This window comes from Mustela erminea, chromosome 6 (genome assembly GCF_009829155.1).
Source record: "Mustela erminea isolate mMusErm1 chromosome 6, mMusErm1.Pri, whole genome shotgun sequence".
Lineage (NCBI taxonomy): Eukaryota > Metazoa > Chordata > Mammalia > Carnivora > Mustelidae > Mustela > Mustela erminea.
In genome coordinates, this window is record NC_045619.1 from 106,910,246 (window position 1) to 106,933,770 (window position 23,525).

Below are 23,525 nucleotides of genomic sequence, written 5' to 3' on the forward strand. Positions count from 1 at the left end.
CACTAGTGGGCAGTCCCCCAATACTCTACTATATTTGAGTAACATTTATTATACTGCATAAAATAAAATAGGTCTTAACAAAATGGAGAAAAAAATAGGCAAAATGTAGTTAGCAGTTCTGTGGTTCAGATTTTGGGATTCATTTTATTCTGTACCATTTCCTATCTCCTTATGACTTCGAGTACAGAATTTTTTTTCTCCGTCTAGATCAACAAGTAAGGGATGTTTTGTTTTGTCTTGCCGAAATGGTAATATATGCTTAAAGAAAAATTGACAACAGACTTCTGAGCTGTAAGACTAAGAGGAAATGATCACATATTATTTTAAAAAATTACTCCCACTTTTGTTTGTACTTCAAAACCCGTAGTCTTTTTTGGCTTTCATAGACACATTTAAACTTTAACAAACCATAAAGCCCTTTAAATCTGAAACCTTTGAAGAGAGTTTTTACTTTAAGAACCAGATATTTCTATTTGTGGTAAGATTTCTGATGAACATTTATTCATCTCAGTTATCCAGTAGTCCCTGGACCTGAACTGCTAATGATAACCAAGTATTTACTCTTTCTCTCCTTTACCCAGTGTTAAAGAAAAAGAAAAATTATCCATTCACTTCTTAAAACAGTAAGACAGACTTCATTCAGGACCATTGTGATAGATATAGGGATCACTGCAGTGGAGTTTTTCAGTGGGGAGAAAGATTGTGCTTAACAGTCTTTAAATACAACAAGGAAAAGTGGAAATTATAGCCAAGGAGCAGGGTAGGGGTCAGTAGGTGGAGGCTTACTAAGAGGAGACTTTAGGGAGAAGGGCGCATTTTGGCTCAACCTACCTAACAGGATCCTCGCTAAAGGCAGGCCAGAGTGATCAGATATCACCTGGAGAATGGTGGAGGGTGAGAATCCTGGTCAGACATTGAGGGTAATCAAGTATCAAGGATGAGAGATTCTTGATAAACCAATTTAGCAGGATTCTTGCTAGAGCTGGACAGTGTAGAGATGAACTCATATTTGAGATACTTAGTAAATATGTATAACATGAGTTATAGTAATAGTATAGTATAGTATACTAAATAATATAGAAATAGTCTGAATTATTTTGCTTTTGTTGTGATTTTTATTTTTGGTTTGGAAGATAAATGTAAGACAGCCACATTCTATACAATATGGGGAGTCAAAGAGATCTACATGAAAAGCACTTACGAAGTGAGGGTCAGGATTTGGAGCCCTTAAGTTTTTTGTCTTTAACTTTAGGTTATCTCTTAATTTTTCCTGAAATTTTGGAAGTCTATTGACTTACCCTAAAAGAAAGGCAGCTATGCTGTTACAGAATTGTTCTTCAGTAAGTGACTAGTCCTCTAAGCACAAACTCAGTCTAAAGCTGTTAAAATTTTCCAGATTCTCAATTTTAACAACAAGGTTTGGTTTTTGATGGAGGTTATGTAGATATATCTTATAAACTGTTCTGAATTTTTTACTTTTTTATAAGCTATTATGAAGGTACAGACATGCTAAGCATATTTCTGTCCAGTGTGTCTCTTGCAGGAGAAGTATCAAATGAGGGCCAGTCTCAAATTTATGTATTTGATTCTATTTCGTAGGGTTAAAAATGGGTAAGGACTGTAACACCAAAAATATTTAGGGAGTCCACTAATTGTCCACTTGGGCTTCAAATGAGAAGGCTGATTAAGAAGTTGGATCTCAAGGGTGGCTGGGTGGCTCAGTTGGTTAAGCATCTGCTCTTGATTTTGGCTCAGGTCATAAGATCAAGCCCTGTGTCAGGCTTCTCTGTCCCTCTCCTTCTGCCCCTTCCTGCCTCTCAAAAAAAAAAAAAAAAAGAAGAAGAAGAAAGAAAGAAGAGGTTGGATCTCAAAGACCATTGAAAATTAAAAACTTGAATTTTATGACCTTATGTATGAAAACTAAGTTAAGCTAAGTTTCAAATTAAGGCAAAGAGGTTTATTTAGCAATATAAGTGTTTACCTGAAGTAAACTTCAAAAGTAAACTTAATGCAATTTATGCATTTTTATTCTTATGTACATTCAACATAAGGGAACACATTAGTTCCACTATTTCATGATTTTTAAAAAAATGTAGACCAGAACCACACCTTATTCTTAATATTCTCATCAGCTAAAACCAGACATGGCATGGCACAAAGACATTCACTAAAGGTTTGTTACGTGGTAACTTTTTAGTTTCAATATATGTCATTTGATATGCAACATCTAATCAATGAAGCAAAAGTATTATGAGGATTACTGTATTTTTCAGACAACTCTATTCTTTTACCAAATTGCTGCATATAAGTGAGAACATAACACAGAGCTCTAAACCTTTGTAAAGAGACTTAACACTATCCTTCATCTTTCTGATCCTGAGATATGTTATGGTCAAGAAGATAAACTTAGTTATTGAGGGGGGGAAAAGACTTTGAGATTAGACTGATGTATTTCATTTTCTTGTTTCCTTTTTTACTTTTCAGAGTTAGTTATCTGCTGGGACCTCTGGACAAGAATGCAATTAAGAGAGTAATGTCTCTAGAAAGATAATATGTTAGTTGTTCTGCGACTTTCTTGATGTACCTACATTGGGGGATAGAAGTATAATGGTGACCCAGTGAACAATCAGAACTACCACCAGCATTTATGCTGTTAATATATGGACAGTTGAACCTGCCTCTGAAGGCTTCAGCAGCAAATAGAAAGAACAAAAAGGTTTTGTAGCCAATTAAATAAAGGCAGTGCACTAACCACAGAAAAATCATAGTAAATTTAAAATTGTTTACAAGGAACACAGTAAATGATCAATAAACCTTAGCTTTTTAAAAAATGGCATATTTCAAACAACAAAATATTAATTACCCCAAAAGCAAATACCTTAGGTCCCAAATAATACTCAGTACCTACCCATTTCAGTCTTTATGAAGGTAAAGCATTCCTTTCAAAATGAGTTCCTAGAATGTGTTACAACCAACTAACCCATATTTAGAGTAAATGTCTGACACAGAAACAATAGAACAGGAAGAGAAAAGCAGGCTATGGAATGGACTAGTTAGGAGTCTTTCACTCTGCACAATCCATCCTCGTATTGAAGAGTCAAATGGTCTGAGAAAGTATGTTCAGATACCATAGATAAATGGGTCGCAGAAATGGAATATTGTGGAATTTTCAGCTAAAATCTACATTGAACCTGAATACAGGTTCCTGTATACAGATTCCTGAACACAGGAGCAACTCTTCTGTCTTCCAAAAGACCTTTTCCCATCTAATCTTACTTAAGTGGAAGGGAGGTTAAAATAAACACCTCAGAAGATCACTGTCCTCTGTCACCATATGTCATCAAACACTGGCCTGTGAAGTCAGTTTGAGAACCTAGTACATAAGCAAATAAATCCTTACACGACACAACAAAGCTATCAGTACTTCAACCAAAAATCTCTCATCCCTTTTTACAATTTAAGTACTTTTCCTTAACTATTTGGTAAATATGGGATTGGGGGAACATTGCCATTTGTCATTATATTTGATACAAACAGAAGTTGTCATACAAGTTCATTTTTTAACTTCTTTTTGCCAGAAAAGGTATATAACGATTGTTCTGCATAGCTATAGAACTCATGTAGCCAGACCACATCTCTCATAGTTTTTGGTAGGACTTCTGCCAGTGGGCTGACATTGTATGTGGACAGAGATATAACTTAGGGATCCTATAAGGCATCCTCATTCTACTTGGCAAGTGTCCCCGTTCCCTCTTGAGATTATGCAGTGGCAGTTCTACCTTGTGGGAAATGCAGTTTCTTTTCTAAGTGGCCTGCCCAAGTCGGATAGAGAGGAAAAGAAAGAGATAAGGGCATTTCCCACATGATTGACATGGTTAAATATGTCCCAAAGAGGCCAAAGTGATTTTTTTTTTTTAGTGGGTAGATTTGGGAACTGTGCTATTTGGGCTGTTTCCTATTATTTCACGTAGTAAACTCCATGGGTTTTGTTTTGTTTTTTTAAAGCAATACCCTTTGACATGGAAAGAAAGGACAGACATCTGGGCTATTACATGGAATGAATTTTTGTCCTGGAAAAAATGTCGAATTCCATCATTTTTTTAACTTTTCAATTTGGACTTTGAAAAATTCTGGAATGCAAAAGACTCTTACATTTTTAAAATCAGTTAGCACTTAAGCATGAAATGCATTTAAATTAACTTGAAATTTATCTTTGATTAAGAACAAAGACCTAAAACATAAATTTTTTCATCTGAAGTCATATAGTGGTGAGGTAGTATCTTTCTAGATTCCATTTACCCATAAGAAATTTGACTTCTCCATTACTGCCATTTATCACATTGTCCCCTTCCTCTGTAGTCATATTTGTCATACTTTTTTATGCCAGTTTGCCTATTCAAACAAACATTAATTACCTAAGATACCAGCTTTTTCAGCCTTGCATTCCAGATGTGATAACAACTATAGATACACACACAGAGAATGGGAATAAGTGGAAATCCCAAAAATGAACCCCCTCCCCAATTTGTTTTCAGTGTGTCAGTGAAAGAAGACAAGGCCAATCTGAAAAAAAGAAAAAAGAAATAGGGGCTGCATTGCTTGGAGGCCTCAGGGATGTGGTATGTGGTAACAGAACCATGACTAGGGAGTTTAGTTACTAAGGTGCAAAGTGTGCGTTCATTTAAAGGAATACTGCTTTTAAAGATTATGCTTTAGAATTCTTTATAAAATTTTCTGCAGTGGGTATGCATTTATGATCAGAAATAAAATACAATTCTTTTTGAGAGATAGGTGATGTTTGTGGAAAATTAACCAACTTCACCACTCTCCAAATCCTTTGCTTTCTTGAAACAATTCCTTCTTGGGCTCTTACGTGGTTCAGTTGGTTAAGCATCAGCCCTTGGCTTGGATCCTGATCCCAGGGTCCTGGGATGGAGTCCTGCATCAGGCTCCGTGTGTGCCTCTCACTCTGCCTCTCTCCCTCTCCCTCTTTCTCTTTCTCTCTCTCATGAGTAAATAAAATCTTAAAAAAGAAAAAGAAAGAAACAATCCCTTCTGTGACTGGCAGTGTTCATATGTCTATCATAGGTAGGAAATGCTAATGAAGAACTGGTACCATGAGCCTGCTGCTAGGGCTCTCGTATAGAGCCCAAGAACCTTCCACATCAGCCCCTAAATGTTAAACCTTATCCTTGAAGAATTGTGTATATGAGTTTAAAAAATAAAATAATGCTGAGTTGATCTACTTTCTCTGGTTTGTATAGCCAGGCCTCAATTTCTATAATGTGTAATACTAGATAGGCCTAAACTCTGAACTCTCATCTTTTCATAAGCTAAAGATTATTTTAGCCATTCAGCTCTCTTAATTACTTCATGGAAATAACATAAAAAACAGGAAATGTGATTTATTTATAAAGCAATCATTGAAAACCATGTTTTCTAGGAATACATGATATTTGAGTAGTACTCATAATATTGAATAGATAAACAGTATATCAAGCAAATATAAAGTGTGATACTATTAAAAGCTGAATTATAAAAGTTTATAAAAAGGCGTGGAGGAAATCAATGTTGTAAATAGTAGTCTTGTTGGAACACTTATAGCCTATTTTATTATTTATTTTACACTTTTTCCCCATATTTTTCAGAGTCAAATATGTATTGATTTTATAATAAAAAATTTAAAACTTTGTTCATTTAAATACTCTGAAAGAGAAACAAAGGAAAGCAGCAGGAGCCAGCCTCTTAGGAGGCCAGGGAGAAATCAGTGTCACTTTTGAGAGTAATACCAGTCCTCGTTTCTGTAAATGAAGATTACTGAGCTCCTTATTCATTAGGTGGGTCAGAGGTGTCCTGTGCATGGAAAATGCCAGCCTAGTGAAATGCAACAGGTGCACTGTAAGCCCTGGGAACATTTTGAGAATTGCCAGCATTTTGGTGGGGCTTTGCAGCTCTCACAGCTGCTGTGTGTCAAGCAGGTGCTGCTCTAACACTTTAGCATTCTGAGATGTGAGATCCGGCCCAGCTCTTCCCAAGCACACCAGCCTTTGACCAACTACCAAGTACCTAATCAGAATGTTGTCATAAGGGCCGTCAGATGAATTTCTGGGCAGAAGCCATCTGTCATTTAATGTGTTTCCAAAGGGAGCAAAGAGATAGTTAATCATCCAGGGTGAAGGAAATACAAAAAAATAAAAAATAATAACATAGGACTGTTTTTCAAGAAAAACATCAAACCAGTCTTACAACTGAGAGAATTTCAAAGTCCTTGGCTGTGAGTCAGGTGTTTGGTGTTATATAAGGATTTATCAATCACTGTTTAGAAGGAATATCGGATAGCTCTGTGAAATGAATGAGGGGAGCTTAAGCCAGGTTGAGGCAGATTTAGTAATAAGTTCACTCATCACATCTCATGGCCAAGAAAAACATGCACCTTCTCCAGAGACGGAATTTTTCTTCCATTCCAGGAAGAGAAGGAACATATGAAGTATATGTTGTCCAGGCTTTCAGTGAGCAAATTTCACTAGCAGTTTTTTGTAACCACTCATAAATAAATGGGAAGAGAAATCGTGAGGTAACTGGAGTCTTTCTGTATCAGGAATGTCATCTTTGTAAAAACAAGTTAGTCCTGTGTTTAATCCCCTGCCTAAATATGGAACTCTGTTGATAGACTAAGTCGACATTCCCTACCTGTCTCCAGAAACGGTTGGGTGTGACAGTGTAAATGTGCAAGTGTGTGGAACAGTATCTTTTATAATCCTGAAGATTTCAGTGGTGCTTAGAGGAGCTTTAGTCTTTGGTCAGCTTTCTTTGACTTGGGAGGCATGAAGATATTTGAACTTCTTGTTTCAGAATGACCTTGACTTTCCTCATTTTTTTCACTTCAGATCATCCAGCCCCTCTTAGAACTTGACCAAAATAGAAGCAAATTAAAGTTGTATATTGGACACCTGACAGCCCTCTGCCATGACCGAGACCCCCTGATCCTTCGTGGACTCACTCCACCAGCTTCCTATAATTTGGACGATGACCAGGCAGCTTGGGAGAATGAGCTGCAGAAGATGACCCAGGAACAGGTAAGCCCTCACTTGAACTTTGACAAGACCTTGTTAAAATTCAGCTGCTAGGGGCACCTGGGTGGCTCAGTTGTTAGGCGTCTGCCTTCAGCTCGGGTCATGGTCCCGGGGTCCTGGGATTGAGCTGCACATCGGGCTCCCTGCTCAGGGAGGAGCCTGCTTCTCCCTCTCCCTCTGCCTACTGCTCCCCCTACTTAGCTTATTCTCTCTGTGTCAAATAAACAAATAAAATCTTAAAAAAAAAAAAAATTCAGCTGCTACTTAGGTTGGTGCAGTTAGAGCCCCTTGAGAAGTTCAGTGTTCAGATTCAAGATTCTTAGCAATGGGCAGTTCTTCAACAGATATAAGAATTACCATTTGCAAGAAGTACCCTCAGTGTGACTTACTCAAGTCAGAAAGGGCTGATTAGAAAGGTGAGGGTTGGAGTGCCTGGGTGGCTTAGTTGGTTAAGGTCCAACTCTTGGTTTCTGCTCAGATCGTGATCTCAGGGTCTTGAGATGGAGCCCCAAGTTGGGCTCCATGCTCAGCACAGAATCTGCTTGAGATTCTTTCTCTCTCCTTCTGTCCCTCCCCCTTCTGTGCTCATTGTCTCTCTCTCTCTCTCTAAAATAAATAAATCTTTGAGGAAAAAAAAAAAAGGAGAGGGTTAAAGGTAGTCTGTTAATATGCTGTACTTTATTTCATAAAAGTGATGACCACTAATAATTACGGCCACTGAAGGAAAATCTGAGCTAAGGATACTTTGATAAAGGATTTTTTTCAAGATTTTTTTATTATTCATTTGAGAGAAAGAGAGGTAGACCACAAGACCCTTGGGGAGGGGCAGAGGGACACAGAGAAGCAGGCTCCCCACTGAGCGGGGAGCCAGACCTGGGGTGGGGGGATCAATCCCAGGATTCAGGGATCATGAGCTGAGCTGAAGGCAGATGCTTAACTCACTGAGCCACCCAGGTGCCCGCGGATAAAGGAGTCTTGACAAGTCAGTAGCAAGTATTTTCAGTTGTCTATAAGGAACAGTGGGTCACAACAGACTAAGTTTTTAAGTGAAAGAACCATTAGATGAATTAATTTAGGTGCTCTGCATGCTACATTTTCTACATACTGTTGCCTGTAAAAATCCAGTGATTCTCTTTTGTTCATACTGTGATTTTTGTTGTTGTTGTTCGATAAAGAAAGGCTAGTCTGGAGATAAAAACTGAGGATAAAAGAAATAGGGGCGTTTGGTGGCTCAGTCAGTTGAGCGACCAACTCTTGATTTCAGCTCAGGTCATGATCCTGAGATCCTGGGATCGAGCCCCAAGTTGGGTCCCTGCTCAGTGGGGAGTCTGCTTCTCTCTTTCCCATTGCCCCTTTTCCCCCGATTCATGCTTGCAAGTGTGCTCTCTCTCTCTCAAGTAAATAAAATCTTAAGAAAAAAGGAATAAAAATTGATGAGAATAGCAATAAAGAGCAGACATGGAGAGTGAAGGAAAGAAAACTAAACACAGAAAAAGAGAACAGTTTTAAAACATTAGCTCTGAGCTCCTTTAGTTGCTCTTCACAGAGGGGTTGATGATATCCCTAACTAGGCTACGATCATACCAACAGAGAGACTTAATTGCACTCTTGTTGTAAATTCACTAAAATTCTCCAGAATTTTGAAGGTATATGCTATTTTCCAGCTAAATCCTTGCGATTTGTTAAACAGTCTTTGTTTACTCATAATGTGTGAAGAAAAATTATGTTAAATACAGACACTTCCATGGTATAATATTAAAGTCAACCCACAGATCAAGAAATACAGATTAGAGGCTTCGAGCTCTACTTACTTCTCCATGATATGGATATTGCCTCATAGTAGTCATATTTAATAGCCTATAGTTATCTGCTTTACACTATTTGATGAGTAAAGGTAAGACCTACCTCTCAAATTTAGCATATTGCCAAAAGAAATTTTGAATTCCCTCTTGAAAGAGGGGAGAATGTAAAGGACAGAATAAAGTTGGACTCCCAATAGCTAAAGGATATTAATAGCCATGTAGTAAAAACGTAATTGAAAGCCCACTGGAAGCAGAATGCATGCCGAGTTAATTTTAAAAACTTTCACTTCCAAATTTTACAGAAGAACAGTGCTTCCTGTGACGCCTGAGTACTCAGTTAAGCATTTGCTTTCAACTCAGGTCAAGATCCATTCCTCTCCCAGGGTCCTGGGATTGAGTCACCTCAGGGCTCCCAGCTCAGCAGGGAGCCTCCTTCTCCCTCCCTCTGCTGGTCCCCCTGCTTGTGCGGTCTTGCTCGCGCGTGCGCACGTGCTCTCTCTCTCTCTCTCTCTCTGTTAAATAAATAAATAAAATCTTAAAAAAATAACAGTGCTTCTTAAAGCACTGACATAGTGAAGTATCAAAATTGAACTGCCATTAAATTATGTCTTTGTATAACAGCTTGTCTTTGAAATGAAAAAAGTATTTTTGCTTTGTTCTGTTTTTCAAATATGCTTCAATGGACTTAACTTAGTTTTTCTAAGGGAAAAAATACCTCCAGGGTGAGACCAAAATAGGAAATTTCAAACTAAGAATTTTTCGGAAAGTTTTAAATCAGTGAAACCAAGAATTCATTAATAGGCTTGCCATTATACATTATGTTACAATCAAGCTACTATAATCATCAAAAGAGTTTTGCTCACATACATGAATTGTGTTAATATGTTTCATCTTGACTGAGAACGTTCTTCAGTCACTGAAGTTATTGCCTAAGGTGTTTGAAGTTGTCTATTTAGCAGGCTTCCCTGGGAACCCTGAAAAAGAGAGGACTTAAGTTATCTGTAAAGAAATACAGCAACTAACACCACCTTCTGTAAGCTTCTCCTTGGGTGATAAACATTGGTGGAGAAACCAGCCAATTTTCTTCCACCTCACCACAACTAAGAATTGAAGGGAATAGTACAGGCTCTTGAGAAAGATGACCCCCTAGCACTGCAAAATGATTGGTCTGTGAAAATATTATGATCGAGGTTTACTATAGTTTTTGAAGCCCAGAAAACATAAGACGCGAATCATTGCCAAATACACACATTGGTTTATTTTGTGTAGGCAAAAACATTTTTGTTTTGGGGAATGTAGAGGCCTCTGCAGCTGACATTTGTGTTATCCAACTATGTGTGCCCAATGCCTTTCACTGCCACTGTGTTTCCCCCCACCCAATAACACCCTCATGAGGACAGGAAAGAGCCTTGTCTATCCCCAGAATAATGCATAGCAAGTAGTATCTGCTCAATAAGTATTTGTTGAATGAATAAGAAAAGACAGATTGGATAAACTCCATACTCCTTATTATATCCTACAAGGCTTTCTTTCATTGGCCTGTTTATTAAATGCACTTCTCTTCTCATCCTAGCCTTGAAGCATACCCAACCACTTAATTTTAAACTACTAAAAGTGTTTATACTTTTTCCCTTTTGCTCATATTGATCCTTCTGCCTAATATGCCCTTCCCTACCTTGTCTCCCAGACAATACCTAAATAGGAATCTATTTAGTTTTTAAGTTCAGCTCAGACATCATTTCTTCAATGTATGCATTCCTGAAACCCTAGGCAGAATGTGCTGCTCCCACCTTGGCGTTTCTGTAGTACCTACGACAACTTGTTCTACTTGTTTTTATATCCGTCTTCCCATTCTAGCCTTTCTGTCTGTTAAAGACATGAACTATATAATATAAATTAGCACCATATCAACAAGTACCACTTGCGCAGTAACTTAAATGAGTGAGTGAATTCTAGTGAGTTCTGCGTATTTATCAGTTAGTGTTTTCTATTTGAGATTCTTATTTCCCCAACCAGGAAAGTCTTCACTGCTGGAACCATGTCTTATATTTCTAAAGTGCCTAGCACAGTATTTGTTTCGTGTATATACTTAGTATATACATATATACACAATGTATGTTCATACATACTTAGTGTATACTTATACACACAGTGTAAGTTTTGTATATACTTAGTGTGTACTTATATACACAGTGTATGTTTAATATATACTTAGCTGATTATTTATCTATTGGGCAACCCAAGACAGTTTCCTCCAGGCCTTTCAGTAGCTTTGGATAAGCTTACTGTTGATGTCAGGAACCATTCAGACTCATCCTGAGTCATAACCCTGTAATCCGCAACAGCCCCGCCTATAGAAACGTAACCTTATATCTGAAGATTTACCAGAAATTGTTTTGTTTCCTTTGCCTTTTTAGAACATGGCTACCATACCAACTTAACTTACAGATTTGCTTATTTTTCTTACTGGTTTTTGTTTTACATATCCTGAGGCTCTGTTATTAAGTGAATACACATTAATGATTATTATGTCATCTTGATGAATTAATTATTTTATTATTATGTGACAATAACATAATCATTCCAGCTTTCTTTAGGTTAATATGTGCATGGTATATCTTTCTCCATATATTTGCTTTTAAGCTGTCTGGGTCTTTATTATATAAAAAGAGTTTCTTGAAGATAGCATATATTCCACCAGCACCGGGTACAGGTTTAGGGGGCAAGGCTATCTCTTCCTCCTTGGTTCCAGAGGGCAGGGCTACCTCCTATGTTCAGTAGACCAGGCTATCACCCAGGGCCAGAGGGGTGGAGTTGCCACCCCAGTGGACCTGGAGGACAGAACATCCAGCCAAAGAGGATTATTCTTGAGCCTTAAAACCTAATGGAGTTTACCCTATGAAGTTTTGAACTTGGCTTGGGATCCATGACCCTTTCTAAAATAGGAATGTCTAAACTATGCCTGTCCTACCATTGTATTTTAGAAGCAGATAATTTGTCTGATTTCAACAGATTCACATCTAGAGAGGAATTTTTGCCTCAGAGACTCAATGATGCCTTGAATCTCCTCTACCTTTGATTTAGATGAGATTCCAGATTTAGAATTGAGGCTTAAATGAGTTAAGACTTTTGGACTGTTGGGATGTGTTATGCATGTGAGAAGCACATGAATTTGGGGGGTATGAAGATGAGGTATTATGAGCTGAATTACATTCCCCAAAAATTGTATACCAAAGCCCTAACTCCCAGAATGTGATTGTATTTGGAGATAGAGCATTCAATGAGGTAATTAAGTTAAAATGAAGCTGAAGAGGTAGGCCTCAATCCATTGTGACTGGTGTCCATATAAGAAGAGGAGATTAGAACCTAAAGAGAGATGCTAGGAATATGTAATCACAAAGGAAAAAAACATGTAAAAACACAGAAAGAAGGCAGTCATCTGCAAGCCAAGGAGAGAGCCTCAGAAGAAACCACCCTGCCAACACCTTGATCATGAACTTCTAACTTCCAGAACTATGAAAAAATACTTTTTTTTTCTGAGTGTTGAGCTACCCAGTCTGTGGTACTTTGTCTAGCAGTTTTGCTAAATATGCCTTCTTTTTGAAAGATACTTTCTCTGGGTACAGAATTCTAGGTTGTCTGTTTTGTTTTTTAATATTTTAAAGATGCTGTTACATTTTCATCTGGCTTCCATAGTTTCAGATGAAAAGTCTTTTATATTCATATTTTTTTTTCTTGGTCATGTTTCTTTTTTATCTGACTGCTTTCAAGATTTTCTTTTTATCTTTTGTTTTCAGTCATTTGAAAATAATGTGGCTACTTGGATTTTTCTTTATATTTCCTGTTTGAACTAAAACCCTCTTTTGGATGTCTAAGTATCTTGAGTCTGTGTTTTGTTGGCTTTCATTAATTTTAGAAAATTCTTGGCCATTATTTCTTCAAATATGTTTTTGTCCTTTCCGTCTTCTTCTATAACTATAGTTGCATATTTGTTAGATCATCTAATCTTGTCCAACATCTTTTGTTTTGTTTTGTCTTTCATATTATATTTAGAGATTCCTGCTATCCTTTTGGATAGTTTCCATTGATCTGTCTTCAAGTTCACTTGGGTTTTTTGTGTGTCTCGTAATTTTTTTTATTAAATGGCAAATATTATATATGAAAGAACAGTTGAAACTGAGGTCAATAATATTTTTATCTGGAAATAGGCATTCCTCTTTCATAAGACCTTTAGCATTGGAGACTATTCACATAAGGCAGTAATTGAGGGGCGCCTGGGTGGCTCAGTGTGTTAAGCCTCTGCCTTTGGCTCAGGTCATGATCTCAGTGTTCTGGGATCAAGCCCCACATTGGGCTCTCTGCTCAGCAGGGAGCCTGCTTACCCCACCTCCTCTGCCTGCCTCTCTGCCTACTTGTGATGTCTCTCTGTGTGTGTCAAATAAATAAATAAACCTTTTTTTTTTTTAAGTCAGTAATTGAGCTGGATTTGAGTTTTGTTTTTGCTGTTGTTACCTTCACTACATCACAGACTCCACATTTCCTGTTGAGTTACCACCATCACATCTTTAACATAAATTCTAGAGTATTGATTTTTTTTATTTTCCTACTTTGTTCTCAGCTTTTAGCAGATTCCTGATGCCTGTGTCACAGAGGGCTCTTATTGTATGCCTTTGCCCTTCTCCAGGTGGCAGACTGCTTTTGTTTCTCAGTCCAATACTCATGGGGGGAGGGGCAGGGGAATTTCTTCATTTTTCTGCTCCAGACTTAGTCTTAGGCAGCCTCAGTTTCAGTGTTCCTGCCCCATCTCCAGTGACAGACAATTCTCCCTGCTCTTTAGTGCAAGGTCTAGACTGCGGAAAGATTTCTTGCCCTTCCCCAGTAGCAGCAGACTTCTGCTTTGAATCAGTTAAGACAATGGGGGCATGATGGACTTTCTGTCTCTTCTCTGGTGATAGATTTCTTTGCCTACTGTCAATGCAGAAGGTAGGCTGGATTTTTTACTACTATAGTGGCAGCCAGTCTTTGCCTAGGAACAGGGGTCATGGGGGTTCCTGCTCTGCTCCTCATAGCACACAGCTTTTCTTGTCAAAACAAGGTTAGGCTCTAGCACTTCTGCAGCACATGATTTTCGCTTTATATCAGAAAAGAGTCCAGGGTCAAAGTGTACCTTGGGTGCCTCTTCTCATGGCAGCCATTACCACTTATGCTCAAACAGGGCCCAGAGTGTGGAAAGACTTCTAGTGCTTCTGCTTTACCCTCAAACCTTGCCAGGCCCCACATTCCTGTATCATAGAGGGAGGACTGTCTCAGGATTCCTGCTCTGCCCCTTATCTTTCTAACAAATATACTGTGACATCCAGTAGAATTATTAGGAAATATGAGGATTGATACCATTTTTATTTTTGGTGTTGCATAAAATTGACAGAACTGGCATTGACTTACCCTGATAAGTCCTTTTTTGAAAGGTAGAAGATTGTGTAGGCCCATAGCACTATTAAAGTTATTTTTTTTTTCAACCTGTCAGACTTAATAGGTTGGTAGCTTAATGGTAATTATAGGATAGCTAGATGGCAGAATGTGATGAATTCTTTCTAGGCTCTGCCTTGAAACAGTTCACACAGTGACTTTTTCTGAATTTTGTCAGTCTTCCTCCAAATTTTATACTCTCTGGAGTTGTCTTTAGTTAAAAGTTTTGATTGGACTGAACTTGATAGATAGGTACATGGATAACAGGCAAGCGTATATACATTAGTGCTACTGGTGTCAGCCTCATGGGAGATGAGAAGTGGTAGATTTTAGTTCCTCATTATTTTCAGTTATTATTTTACTAAGACTCTGTCTCATGAGCCCCTATCAACCTTGGAATTTTCACTTGTTCTAAAATCTTGAACATGAAAAATTCTGACCCTACATCTCTAATCATATCTGGGCTTTCTTAATTTCAGGCTTCCTATCATACTGAGTCCATGTTGTTATCTATGAGAGCAATCTTAAATATACATATTTTAGGAATCACAAAAATGTTTTGCAGAAGATTGAGAAAACCTATAGTTGCCATTGTTTATGTTATATGTATTTGGTTGCAGTTTTGGTCCATATGTTCTTCTCTGTGTGTGGTTGTACCAAATTTTTAATGAAATTTCTTAAGCATTCAGACAAAGTAGAGAGATTAATATAACATCAGCTTTATACTCAGAATTAGCAAATATTACTTTGTTATATCTACTTCAGGGGTTTTATAATACTAAATATAGTTAAAGTCTTTATGCCCCTTCTCAGTTGCATTTTTCCTTTTTCATCTATAGTGGCAATCACCATCCAAATCTGGTGTGCATTTTTTCAGTCTACATTTTTACCTTTTTAATAAAAAACACTTATTTGTTTCTATAAACAATATGTAATATTGTTTACTGTGATACAAATTTGGAATGAATGATACAAACTACTTAGGCTATAAATCTTACACCATTTTACATATAATTCTGGAGCCCCGAAGAAGCTTTCTTTGAAAAAATAGATTGAGGTAGTGTCAAAGTAGAATGCTATTATGGTACAAAGTGGCTAGTACTAAGAAGAAGTTTTGTTAAGTTCAATTTTAGATTTTAACATCTTCTCTGTTTATTTTAGTCCCATATTTGATCACTGTCTGTTATCTTCCAGAATCACAGCTCATAATGGCAATTCCAGATCTGTGTTTCCCACACTACACTTCTACCCACTTCTCCTACATAAGGTGCCTTCATTTCTTTGCCAGACCCTCTTGCCACCTCTTGGACAGGAAATCTTGTTAGTGTCTCCCTGAGTCCAGCATTGACACTAGCTAACATATGACAATTTAATCTACTCAAGGAGTTGGGTTATTGGTTCTTAGGGCAAGTATTACAGAACCATGGAAATTGGTGAATTTTCACCTAAAACTTGTCAGTGTATACAGGAAATTAGAGGCTTTAAATTTTCAGACTTATTTTCATTGAGCTCAAGAATTTGGGTCTTGATGTATTTGGGATGGATAATGATGAGTTTAACGCAAGTGTTACATATGTCTTTAAAAAGGTTATATCGAACATACACTACATATCATCTCCTTGGTTTCAGAAAGATACGACAAGGTGGGACACTCCAGATATTTGCAGGTGCAGATATTAGAAAGACCACACCCCTATGTGTAAGCTTTCTCATAGCTGCAAGTGATTGTATCAGACTTTACAATGAGGTGAGGAAATATTTACAAGTCTCCAATGGCTCTCCTATTCATACACTTCTGTGTTGTATAACATGATTTCCCTGCAACAATGAACAACTTTTCAACTTGTCACCAGCACAGTGGCTCATAGAAAGTGAATGTGGTGACCAGGGTGGAGCATAATATTATTCATGGGTCAGAGTACCCTGATTTGAAGATATTGTATGTATTGTGATGTACACACACTGGCCAGAGTCAATATAGTCACCAAAGACTAAATAGATTCGTTTGGGAATACCTGTAGTTAATTGTACCCACTTTTCAGTATTTTGGTTTGCAGGTGAATGGATACATGCATACATACTTTATATTTTAAGGACTTCATATTTGAGTCCTATTCCTTTGGGCTTCTGTCTCTACACTGTACCAGGCATACATTGTTCAAATAATGAATTTAAGGCTATTTCATCTCCAGCTGTGATTTTGTCAAGGTCAGACAACCACGTAAACTTGGAACAGGTCACATTTGAGATCATTTTTGGCCAGAGAAAGCTTGTTTTTAAATATCTTGTATACATGAAAGAACCATTATTTTATCTTTGAGATAATTTTTTCTAGCTCACATTATTTTTACTTCTTATCATAAAATTAAGAAGTTATATTCACAATATTATATTCATTCAGCTTTGAGGTTAAAGGGAGCCATGTTCCAAAAGGATGGAATGAATAATCAGAAATCAGTCTAGGGCACCTGGGTGGCTCAGATGGTTAAGCGTCTGTCTTCTGCTCAGGAGGGTCCTGGGATCGAGTACCGCATCCGGCTCCCTGCTCAGCGGGAAGTCTGCTTCTCTTTCTCCCTCTACCTCTCCCCCAGCTTGTGCTCTTTCACTCTCTCTCTCAAATAAATAAATAAAATCTTAAAAAAAAAAAAAAAAAGAACTCAGTCTAAATCTTACAATACTCCAAATTGAGTGAGTAGTCTCGAAGCAATTCTTCTCTGAAGGAATAGAGGATATCAGAATCTCCTGAAGAACTGTCCTCAACTCTACGTTCCCATCTTCATGATTCTAATAATCAAGGGGAAATGAGGTTAGAGAAAAATAAGGCAAATGTGGAAGTGAGCTCTCAGGCACTGTCAAAAGAGGAGTTTGATTGGTTATACAGTCTGTAGTGTCTCACAAGATTAAAACAAACTGGGATTCCCCATGGATCCTCATCTAGGATCAAATTTTAAGCTGCATCTTCAACCTTCTTCCGGTATACACAACAGTGAGTTTTATAGGCTTTTTTTTTTTTAAACATCTCAACAATATAATAACACCAGAGTTCATTTAAATAGAAATGACGTTAAGGAGATCCTAAATATTGCTGCCCAAGTACTCAGATATTCAGGACTCCTTGGAGACATGTTGAGTCTAACGCCGTGTGTGGCATAGCACAACATAAATCTAGAACATCTCACTATACCAGAAAGTAAGGAAGTGTTCCAAGAGTGGTAGAATATATCAAAAGGACATGGGGCTGTCAATGGCAAAAATTTGGGAGAATGTGAACAACAAAATCAATATTGATAATAGATTATAACCCATTGAATAAAATAGAAATCTATAAATCTATACTGGTATAAAGATGTAAATGGATAAACAAAGGGGAGGGAAAGGAAAGCTTTATCCTGTGAGAGAATGTGAGCTAATAAAGGTGGAAGGAATGATGGAATTAGAGAACCACGATTTGGCAACCATCTTAGTAATAACTGCTTTGGGCAAGAATCATCAAGAAATGTGAAAACCAGTAGATAAAAGTTTATATTTGCATAGTCTGAAGGTATCTCTTCATTAATAAAGTATTTCACTTAGCATAAAACTCTTTTAGTTAATTTACATTGGAAGAACCTAATAAATAACATTTAAACCAAATGACTAAAGTTAACGTCACCATTAGTGGGACAAATCAGCATTACATGTTTTCTTTTTTTTTTTTTTTTTTTTTTTAAAGATTTTATTTATTTATTTGACAGAGAGAAATCACAAGTAGATGGAGAGGCAGGCAGAGAGAGAGAGAGAGGGAAGCAGGCTCCCTGACGAGCAGAGAGCCCGATGCGGGACTCGATCCCAGGACCCTGAGATCATGACCTGAGCCGAAGGCAGCGGCTTAACCCACTGAGCCACCCAGGCGCCCATACATGTTTTCTGATAATATGCACTGAGAAGAACTCAGATTTCTGCCAAACAATATGTAATCTAAATTTAACAATTAGGAAGCATATACAAAGTTACATGTAGATATAATAAATGAATGATAAAGCAAAGATAGTGAAATATTGGCAATTAAGTAATCTGGGTGAACGGTTGGACAGTTCTAGTATTCTTGCAACTTTTCTGTAAGTTTGAAATTTTTCAAAATAAAAAGAATTAGGGGGGCGCCTGGGTGGCTCAGTGGGTTGGGGCCTCTGCCTTCGGCTCGGGTCGTGATCCCAGGGTCCTTCGATCGAGCCCCGCATCAGGCTCGCTGCTCAGCGGGAAGCCTGCTTCTCCCTCTCTTTCTGCCTGCCTCCCTGCCTACTTGTGATCTCTGTCAAATAAATAAATTAAAATCTTTTAAAAAAATAAAACAGAATTGGAGGACAATTGGGTGGCTCACTCAGCTGGGCATCTGCCTTTGGCTCAGGTCATCATCCCAGGGTCCTGGGATTGAGTCCCTCATCCGGCTCCTTGCTCAGTGGGGAGCCTACTTCTCCCTCTGGCTGCTGCTCCCCCTGCTTGTTCTCTCTCTTTCACTGACAAATAAATGAAAAATTGTTTTAAATAATTTAAATAAAGTTAAAATTTAGGTCAGTAAATATGGGGTTCAGATTTTCATCATCTTGTGAAAATGGAGATGCCTAAGAGTATTGAAAATATTAAGAAGTGTCTAGACAACTCTAAAATATTACCTATAGGCAGCAACAAGATGATACAATCAGTTACAGAATGAACTTTTTGTATATTGACTGATTCAGTGTGGGGTAGACATAAGAAGGCAGTTTTTATTTTTTATTTTTTTTTAAAAATTTTATTTATTTATTTGACAGAGAGAGATCAGAAGTAGGCAGAGAGGCAGGCAGAGAGAGAGAGAGAGGAGGAAGCAGGCTCCCTGCTGAGCAGAGAGCCCGATGCGGGACTTAATCCCAGGACCCTGAGATCATGACCTGAGCCAAAGGCAGTGGCTTAACCCACTGAGCCACCCAGGCGCCCAAGAAGGCAGTTTTTAGTTAAACAAAAAAATCTTACTAGATCTGTCAGAAAAAAAAAAAAATGGACAGCTGTATATGAAATCAGTTCTTTACTAGAGGAGAAACTGCTCAGTTGGATTGTATAAGGAATTCAGCATTGGGAGAGAATTTGAGTCAGATTATTTGTAAGGTTGGTTTTTCACCCCCCCAACCCTGATTGTCTATTATTCTAACATAAACACCCTCCCAAAATTTTAGGACTGCATTTGAATGTGACATTGTAGCTCAAGCAAAAAATGAAATAATTAGGGGTGCCTGGGTGGCTCCGTGGGTTAAAGCCTCTGCCTTCAGCTCAGGTCATGATCCCACAGTCCTGGGATCAAGCCCCACATTGGGCTCTCTGCTCAGCAAGAAGCCTGCTTCCTCCTCTCTCTCTCTCTCTGCCTGCCTCTCTGCCTACTTGTGATCTCTATCTGTCAAATAAATAAATAACATCTTTTTAAAAAATAAAATAATTAGAAGACTTAAAAAGAGGAAAATAGAAATACTTCAAAAATAAACAATTGTTTCAAAAGGGCAGCTTACATAGAAAAAATAAAGATGTAGAACTCAATTATAGGGTTAAGGCTTTTGTCTAAATGGTGAGGAAGCCTGTGTTTCTCCTTTTTTCTATTTCTTCTGAGAGCAAAATGAGAGAGTATATTAAATTACATAAAGAAATATTTCAGTTAAACAAGGAAGGATCTGTGAACATGGAATTAATTTCAAAGGGCTGTCTTAGAATTTCCTTTCAGAGAGATTTAAAAACTAACGTTGAGTCTAGACATTTAGTGCCCCTCCCTAACCCCATCATACTTGTCAATATTGTGCCCATTTGATACAGATCATCTCATACTATCAGTAAATATATATAGCCTATATAATGAATGATTGAATATTTTTAAAAAGCGGGAGTTTTCATTTTTAAAACTTTAATTTTAAAATTAAAATTTAAAATTAAAACTAAAATTTTAATTTTAATTTTAGGTAAAGCCAGTGTTTTGGGTTCTAAAATTGTGCCTTTGTAAACAAGGATTAGCAATGGGTAGTTGTTTTAAGGACTTTAATTTAAAAATGTGTTTTAATTTCAGGTATTAGCCACATGCATATATATAGCTATAAGTACCCTCACTTTAGCAGGCATAGAAATGTAAAACACTAAACAGAAAATTTTTTTAAAAATTGGACTTTATCAAATCTTTAAACTTGTGTTCATCAAAATGCTGGGAGAAAAATATCCACCGTGTGTGTTAAGCAAAGAACTTCCATGAGAAGATATTTTAAAAGTCTATAAAAAAAGATAAAATAATAAAATTTTTAAGCAGGCAAGACTTGATTGAATAGACACTTTACAAGAAGAAGATACACAAATTAGGCACATAAAAAATGCTCACACAGTTGAAAGCCACAATGAGATTGTACTAACTACAGTCCCACAAAAAAATGGTTGAAATTAACAAAACTGGTAATACTGGTTGTTAGTTGGGGATGTGGAGTGACTGTAACTCTGAGAAATTGCTGGTGAGAATTTAAAGTAGTACAAGACTTTGGGAAACTGTTAGGCAGTTTCTTATTAAGTTAGATATACTCCTATAACTCAAGAGAAGTGTCCACAAAAAGATGAATACAGGAGTGTTCATAACAACTTTATTTGTAAAAGCCCAAAACCGAAGACAATACATGTTTTATTGATAAAATAGATATTTTTAATTATTTTGTGTCATGTAATGGAAACTAAACAATAAACGACAGTGAACCAATATAGGCAACTTTACAAATGAACCTCAGAAACACTCTCAAGCAAAAGAAGGCAGTTACAAAATAAAATGTAATTAATGTATGATTTCACTTATATGACAATTTATGAACAGGGTAAACAATCTATGGTGGTAAAAATTAGAACACTGGTTACCAAAGGAATTGACTAAAAAAGAGAGTACGAGAGACTCTGGGATGTTGAAAATGTTTGGTTGTGGAGACTCTTTATGTGAGCATATGGATTTATCGAAATTCACCAAATTGTACACTTAAAGATCCATGCATTTCACAATATGTCAATGATAGTTAAATTAAGAGGAAGACAGAAGGCGCCTGGCTGGCCCAGTCAGAAGAGCATGTGACTCTTGATCCTTGGGGTCGTGAGTTTGAGCCCCATGTTGGGCATGGAGCCTACTTTTAAAAAATAAACTTTTTTTTTTTAAGTTAATAAAAAATGAAAACAGGAAAAGCATACCCCACTACCAGTCTCTTTTTAACTTATTAAAGCAGTTTGACTGATAAGCAGCATCTGCTAAAAAGCTAAAAATGGAATTTCTCCTTAGAGTGCAAATTTTTTTTTTCCACCATGAATGCCAGCCTCCCATCAGGGGCCCAACCACACTGGAATGAACTTGTATCAGCCAGCCTGCTCTGTGGGTCATGGAGCTTTGGATTCCAGCTCCCTTTCCCAGCACTCTGTCCCATTTTTTAATTTCCAGGGAAGTATTGTTCTAAAACTTGGCTCAGACCTTGTCCTCTCCTTGGATTCCTTCTTCCATTTGTTTTCTTGATTTTGATCAATCACTCTTTGGCTTATATCCCTCTCTTTTCAAGGTGGTGAATCAGGGGGGTTTAATGCTGGGGCAGTATTGGGCACAGAACCTAGAAGTCATCTCCCTCACTCAGGGAAGGCATCAATCACCCATCACAACATGACATTTCATTCTTCTCTCTTGAATGCATTTGCACAGATTGTTGTCCCACACAAGTGAGCCAAATGGACTTATGCGCTATTGGGGGACAAGAGATGGGGGCAGCAGGAAGGGAAAATAAAGGGAGAAAGAAAAAGAATGGTTCTTTGTGGGGCAACAAACTTTGTTCTGGTTCCCAGCCTGACTGTTTCTGATCTGGTTTTCTTCTTTCTGGGATGTTTGAACTTGTTTCCTCAGCTCCGATGTTGAACTCTTGTCCAAAAAACTAAGAGCAGCAGAGTGTGAGAGGCTGAGAGAGGCAAGGCCAGCAATCCAGCAAAAATAAATGCAGAGCTGTGAAGATAAATGTGCGTCTGTATAGGAACTGGGCTTGAGAATGGGTGGGTGTGTGTGTGTGTGTGTGTGTTAACAAATTTATGAGAAACACCCTGTGGAGTAGCCTCACCGCTTCTCTCCCTCTGCTCTCACAGAGTCTGGCACTTTCTCCTCCCTCTGACAGCTGCCATTAACCTTTTTCTGCAAAGAGCAGAGTATCTTGCCAGTTGGATGTTGAAAATCTGGCAGAGACAAGCTTGTTCAAAAAAAGGAGGGAGGAAGATAGGGAAGAGCTTGGCAGACACCATAAGAGAGGATGGGGGCTGACAGGGTGCTAAGCTGGACTGCGGGACACAAAACTGTTGCCTTACTTCTGATTAAAACCCCCAAAAGCTGAGTTGGGCAAAGGAAGAAGAAATGAGGATTTGCATACAGAGGCGGTAAGGACCTCTTACGTAGCTGAAAGGACACAGTTACTAAGTTTTATTTGCAGCTCCCCAAACTCCCAAAACTACAAACTCTGTGCAGAATGTAGAATAATCTTGCTTATGGAGAGAGAGAGAATATTAAGAGACCCAGCTAGACCAAAACTTTTTTTGATAGAAAAGATCTCTCCAACCCTTTCCTTTCTTAACTTGTCTCAGAGAAGCGGACTTCTCCTGTTTCTGTTTTGTTGCAGGTCTTTCCCTCTGCTTCTTGACTAGGATAGCTCTTGGTCCTCATTACTGGGGCGTAACCCCAACAAGCCTGGACTAAATAAAAGTGAGCGTAAAACACCTACTCTGAGTTCACCTCATGTGTCCTTGGCTTTGCAGCGAAGAAGGCAAGAACGTTTTTTTAGTCCCGTTTTTATTAGCTTGGTCTTGCGCTGGACTCTTCAAAGTTCTAAAATATGAATATGGAATATTTTGTTAATTACAAACCTCTGTATTTATAGAGATCATAATGTTTTCTAGCTGCCCTAATTGCATTTTTCCCTTTGTTATTTAAAGTATTGCCATGGGAGAAGAGGTTAATACTCCTGATATCCTAGAGCTCCTGTAGAAGCAATTATTTACCATCTTGGAATTTTAATGAGTCTTGACAATTACTGTAGTCCAGTATATTAAACACAGGTCTGTCGTCTCCAGTGTCATCTTATAGAGGTAATGCTCTCCCAACTAAGCAAGGAGAAAATTAATCCTATGGATACAAAACAAAATAAAATAAAAC

At 37.8% G+C, this 23,525-nt stretch overlaps 1 protein-coding gene across 12 annotated transcripts in view; it reads left to right on the plus strand.

The window, feature by feature from the left end:
* Positions 1 to 23,525, plus strand: part of ERC1 (ELKS/RAB6-interacting/CAST family member 1) — a 541,029-nt gene that overhangs the window by 489,030 nt on the left and 28,474 nt on the right. For 7 of the 12 annotated variants that reach the window (XM_032349203.1, XM_032349206.1, XM_032349205.1 and 4 more), the window contains one exon: positions 6,888 to 7,076. In XM_032349203.1, the coding sequence (XP_032205094.1) occupies positions 6,888 to 7,076 (189 nt within the window). Of the gene's footprint in view, positions 1 to 6,887; positions 7,077 to 23,525 lie in introns of those variants that run through there. The other 5 variants (XM_032349214.1, XM_032349215.1, XM_032349211.1 and 2 more) reach the window with 1 other exon arrangement.